The sequence below is a fragment of the Oncorhynchus kisutch genome, linkage group LG4 (genome assembly GCF_002021735.2).
Source record: "Oncorhynchus kisutch isolate 150728-3 linkage group LG4, Okis_V2, whole genome shotgun sequence".
Taxonomy (NCBI): domain Eukaryota; kingdom Metazoa; phylum Chordata; class Actinopteri; order Salmoniformes; family Salmonidae; genus Oncorhynchus; species Oncorhynchus kisutch.
Window position 1 is genome coordinate 13,792,164 of NC_034177.2, and position 6,417 is coordinate 13,798,580.

Below are 6,417 nucleotides of genomic sequence, written 5' to 3' on the forward strand. Positions count from 1 at the left end.
GCTGGGGGCAGAGGGTGGTCTATAGCAGGCGGCAACGGTGAGAGACTTGTTTTTAGAGAGGTGGATTTTTAAGTTCAAGTTCAAATTGTTTGGGTACAGACCTGGATAGTAGGACAGAACTCTGTCTAACTCTCTTTTATTTGTGGTGATCATTTATTTTGCACAAATAGGACTTGAGAATTATGTCTTGGCCTTTTTTAAATTTGTTTAGAGAAAAACAGGAAATGAGAGATATACAGTGCCTTGCGAAAGTATTCGGCCCCCTTGAACTTTGCGACCTTTTGCCACATTTCAGGCTTCAAACATAAAGATATAAAACTGTATTTTTTTGTGAAGAATCAACAACAAGTGGGACACAATCATGAAGTGGAACGAAATTTATTGGATATTTCAAACCTTTTTAACAAATCAAAAACTGAAAAATTGGGCGTGCAAAATTATTCAGCCCCTTTACTTTCAGTGCAGCAAACTCTCTCCAGAAGTTTAGTGAGGATCTCTGAATGATCCAATATTGACCTAAATGACTAATGATGATAAATACAATCCACCTGTGTGTAATCAAGTCTCCGTATAAATGCACCTGCACTGTGATAGTCTCAGAGGTCCGTTAAAAGCGCAGAGAGCATCATGAAGAACAAGGAACACACCAGGCAGGTCCGAGATACTGCTGTGAAGAAGTTTAAAGCCGGATTTGGATACAAAAAGATTTCCCAAGCTTTAAACATCCCAAGGAGCACTGTGCAAGCGATAATATTGAAATGGAAGGAGTATCAGACCACTGCAAATCTACCAAGACCTGGCCGTCCCTCTAAACTTTCAGCTCATTCAAGGAGAAGACTGATCAGAGATGCAGCCAAGAGGCCCATGATCACTCTGGATGAACTGCAGAGATCTACAGCTGAGGTGGGAGACTTTGTCCATAGGACAACAATCAGTCGTATATTGCACAAATCTGGCCTTTATGGAAGAGTGGCAAGAAGAAAGCCATTTCTTAAAGATATCCATAAAAAGTGTCGTTTAAAGTTTGCCACAAGCCACCTGGGAGACACACCAAACATGTGGAAGAAGGTGCTCTGGTCAGATGAAACCAAAATTGAACTTTTTGGCAACAATGCAAAACGTTATGTTTGGCGTAAAAGCAACACACGCATCACCCTGAACACACCATCCCCACTGTCAAACATGGTGGTGGCAGCATCATGGTTTGGGCCTGCTTTTCTTCAGCAGGGACAGGGAAGATGGTTAAAATTGATGGGAAGATGGATGGAGCCAAATACAGGACCATTCTGGAAGAAAACCTGATGGTGTCTGCAAAAGACCTGAGACTGGGACGGAGATTTGTCTTCCAACAAGACAATGATCCAAAACATAAAGCAAAATCTACAATGGAATGGTTCAAAAATAAACATATCCAGGTGTTAGAATGGCCAAGTCAAAGTCCAGACCTGAATCCAATCGAGAATCTGTGGAAAGAACTGAAAACTGCTGTTCACAAATGCTCTCCATCCAACCTCACTGAGCTCGAGCTGTTTTGCAAGGAGGAATGGGAAAAAATTTCAGTCTCTCGATGTGCAAAACTGATAGACATACCCCAAGCGACTTACAGCTGTAATCGCAGCAAAAGGTGGCGCTACAAAGTATTAACTTAAGGGGGCTGAATAATTTTGCACGCCCAATTTTTCAGTTTTTGATTTGTTAAAAAAGTTTGAAATATCCAATAAATGTCATTCCACTTCATGATTGTGTCCCACTTGTTGTTGATTCTTCACAAAAAATACATTTTTATATCTTTATGTTTGAAGCCTGAAATGTGGCAAAAGGTCGCAAAGTTCAAGGGGGCCGAATACTTTCGCAAGGCACTGTATATATATCATCCAAACCTCTAAAGAAAAGTGATATTACTATTAGCCTGTATTCCCCCAGCTCCTGCCTGTATTCCCCCCAGCTCCTGCCTGTATTCCCCCCAGCTCCTGCCTGTATTCCCCCCCAGCTCCTGCCTGTATTCCCCCCCAGCTCCTGCCTGTATTTCCCCCCCCAGCTCCTGCCTGTATTTCCCCCCCCAGCTCCTGCCTGTATTTCCCCCCCCAGCTCCTGCCTGTATTTCCCCCCCCAGCTCCTGCCTGTATTTCCCCCCCCAGCTCCTGCCTGTATTTCCCCCCCCAGCTCCTGCCTGTATTTCCCCCCCCAGCTCCTGCCTGTATTTCCCCCCCCAGCTCCTGCCTGTATTTTCCCCCCCCAGCTCCTGCCTGTATTTTCCCCCCCAGCTCCTGCCTGTATTTTCCCCCCAGCTCCTGCCTGTATTTCCCCCCCAGCTCTACTTTGAGATGGGTTTTGTTTTCACATTCTTCTAAATGACGTGTTATTAATGCTGAATGCTGTGTGAATGTATTGCTGGTGCCCTAAATATGCATTTGTTTTAGCCGGTTGTGTTTCTATGATTTGGTGCTTTCCGAAGTCCCAGTCAATCAATGCATGATCCTCCTTACTACCCTTTCTGCCCCCCATGTGTTTCAGCCCCCCCCCCCTTCACCTAGTGCCAGTGAGCTGAAGCAGCCATGCTCTGTAAATGGAGGGGCGGTGTCCCTCATACCTGCTGTGCCCCCCCAGCCCTCCACTCTGAAAACCCTGAGCCTCCGTACCCCCGGATTGACGCAGACCCAGAGTGCCCCATACGGTACGGTTAACAAATACGCACACGTAAACAAACCATTACACACACACACACACACACACGTAAACAAACCATTACACACACACACACACGTAAACAAACCATTACACACACACACACACGTAAACAAACCATTACACACACACACACGTAAACAAACCATTACACACACACACACGTAAACAAACCATTACACACACACACACGTAAACAAACCATTACACACACATACACGTAAACAAACCATTACACACACACACACGTAAACAAACCATTACACACACGTAAACAAACCATTACACACACACACACACACACGTAAACAAACCATTAAACACACGTAAACAAACCATTACACACACACACACACACGTAAACAAACCATTACACACACACACACACGTAAACAAACCATTACACACACACACACACACACACACGTAAACAAACCATTACACACACACACACGTAAACAAACCATTACACACACACACACACGTAAACAAACCATTACACACACACACACGTAAACAAACCATTACACACACACACACACACACACGTAAACAAACCATTACACACACACACACACACACACGTAAACAAACCATTACACACACACACACACACACACGTAAACAAACCATTACACACACACACACACACACACAAACAAACCATTACACACACACACACACACACACACACGTAAACAAACCATTACACACACACACACACACACGTAAACAAACCATTACACACACACACACACACACACACACACGTAAACAAACCATTACACACACACACACACACACACACACAGTAAACAAACCATTACACACACACACACACACACACACACACACACGATGCAGAAAACATTTTACATACACACACACAGGGGTTAGCCTGAGCACTAATGATGCTAGAGAAACACAATTAAATTCCCCACTAGTGAATGGCCCTGCACAGAGAAACTGACATGGATCCTATATGTTACCATAGCTATTTGACCAAATGGTGTTACCTAATTGCATAAGCCTTGATATTGATACACTGTTACAGTGCAGTGGTTTTGGTTCAGCTGTGAGCAAAAGACCTGAACAGGCCATGGAAATACAACAAGCAGACTGAGCTTTACACATCATCTAATGTTGTTCAGCCGCAGTGTTGCAGCTATACAAATCAAAATGTATTTGTCACATGCGCCAAATACAACAGCAACCTTACAGTGAAATGTTTACTAACAAGCCCATAACCAACAATACAGTTTTAATAAAAATACCAACAACAACAAAAAAGATAAGAGTAACAAATAATTAAAGGGCAGCAGTAAAATAACAATAGCGAGGCTATATACAGGGGGTACCGGTACAGAGTCAATGTGGAGGCTATATACAGGGGGTACAGAGTCAATGTGGAGGCTATATACAGGGGGTACCGGTACAGAGTCAATGTGGAGGCTATATACAGGGGGTACCAGTACAGAGACAATGTGGAGGCTATATACAGGGGGTACCGGTACAGAGTCAATGTGGAGGCTATATACAGGGGGTACCGGTACAGAGGCAATGTGGAGGCTATATACAGGGGGTACCGGTACAGAGGCAATGTGGAGGCTATATACAGGGGGTATCGGTACAGAGGCAATGTGGAGGCTATATACAGGGGGTACCGGTACAGAGGCAATGTGGAGGCTATATACAGGGGGTACCGGTACAGAGGCAATGTGGAGGCTGTATACAGGGGGTACCGGTACAGAGGCAATGTGGAGGCTGTATACAGGGGGTACCGGTACAGAGGCAATGTGGAGGCTATATACAGGGGGTACCGGTACAGAGGCAATGTGGAGGCTGTATACAGGGGGTACCGGTACAGAGGCAATGTGCGGGGGCACCGGAAAAGTCATACAAACGAAAATTATGCATTGATGTCTGTTGGCGACTAATGTAAAGATGCTGTTTTTATCTTAAGTTAGGATTCTGACTCTGCTGCCATGGAAGATGTCTACATCATAAGGTGTTTCCTGTGTTGTCTAGGTATGTCCGTGTTCCCTCTGTTTGGGACGGGGGACATGCTGCGTGTCACCTCGCCCTTTGCCCTGGGCCCGGCCGCCCGTCTGGCTACCGGCACTGGTTTCCACCTCCTCAACTGGTACCCTCACAAAATGGCCTGAACACACACACACTTCAAACCAGCATCATCCTGCTATGTGCAGACATGATCCTTACCTGTTAGAATGTTAGCTACCTACAGTCAGACATGATCGTTAGAATGTTAGCTACCTACAGTCAGACATGATCCTTACCTGTTAGCTACCTACAGTCAGACATGATCCTTACCTGTTAGAATGTTAGCTACCTACAGTCAGACATGATCTCTACCTGTTAGCTACCTACAGTCAGACATGATCTCTACCTGTTAGCTACCTACAGTCAGACATGATCCTTACCTGTTAGAATGTTAGCTACCTACAGTCAGACATGATCTCTACCTGTTAGAATGTTAGCTACCTACAGTCAGACATGATCTCTACCTGTTAGAATGTTAGCTACCTACAGTCAGACATGATCTCTACCTGTTAGCTACCTACAGCCAGTCCTCTTTTTTTGGTTTGATATTGATGTCGTGTCATAGACTTCTCCCATGTTTTCTCTCTAACACTACAAGGAATGTGTGCAGAGTTGATCGCTCCTTCTTCGAAATAGAAAATAATCGGAAAGCTTGTTTTGTAGAACTTTGAGTTGTGTTTTTACCGGTTAAGTTTTATTTTCTGCCTTTAAGTACGCTTTGATACGTTTTATGTGTTTCATATTGTAATGACCAGGTTAGTTTCCTCCTGTTCTACCTGTTTCCTGTTTAACTGCTCAGCAGGTTCGTTTCCTTAGAGGACAGGGGACTTTTCAAATGACACTGTTTCGAAATAGAAAGAAATAATGTAATTTTATTTTTTTGAAAATAAACCAAATTGAAAACTTGTGAACCCGTGGAGATCTTGAATTTGATTTCATGTTCACACAGAGTAGGAACAGTACAGTGACAATGTCCAAAGTAGAACAAGAATGTCAAATAAAGGTAAGAATGATAATGTAAATGCTTAATCTCGTCCCATCAGATACGCCCACACGTCGGGGTCAAGTGGCACACAAATGACAGAAAAGCTTTTGAAACGGAGGAAGTACTGTGGACAGCACTACCCAAACCTGTCGCAAAAGATCGGCCTTTTTTGTTTACCATTTCAAAACTTGTTCATCTGTTTGTGCCAAATGAATAGTGACCCCAGGTCAGTGTGAAGAGGTGGTCAGCATCTAAGAAAAGAGAGGAGAAAGCAGCCTGTCATCCTCCATCGCCCCGCACCCCTCGCTCTGCTGCCCCCACCTATCACCTCCCTGTGCATCCATCACATGTGACGGAACCTAACCCTCCCACCCCAACCACCAATCCACCGATTCATCCTTTTACTCATTCGCTCCTCTCTTTTTATTCATGCTCTCTGCTTTTTCTGCAGCACGTCACTTCAAATAAGACATTACATCAGGCCTACAGCGTGTTGAGGTGTACTCGGAGAGAGGACGAATAATCCTGGGACATGATGATGGAAAAACAATAAATAAAATAAATCGTCTGCATCAGGCCATGAGTGATCTGAGTTGACGACTTGTTTCCCTATGACTAAACTACTCTGCCTCATCAGGAAACACCACCCACTCACCCCTGTGTACAGCTGTATCTAAAAATGTCCC

At 44.3% G+C, this 6,417-nt stretch overlaps 1 protein-coding gene across 4 annotated transcripts in view; it reads left to right on the forward strand.

Moving 5' to 3' along the window:
- tdrd5 (tudor domain containing 5) overlaps positions 1–5,657 on the forward strand; it is a 28,973-nt gene extending 23,316 nt beyond the window's left edge. For all 4 annotated transcript variants that reach the window (XM_031822465.1, XM_031822467.1, XM_031822466.1 and 1 more), the window contains exons 16-17: positions 2,515–2,674; positions 4,714–5,657. In XM_031822465.1, coding sequence (XP_031678325.1) covers positions 2,515–2,674; positions 4,714–4,850 — 297 coding nt within the window. In that variant the 3' untranslated portion in view covers positions 4,851–5,657. The remainder of the gene's footprint in view (positions 1–2,514; positions 2,675–4,713) is intronic.
- The last annotated feature ends 760 nt before the right edge of the window (positions 5,658–6,417 follow it).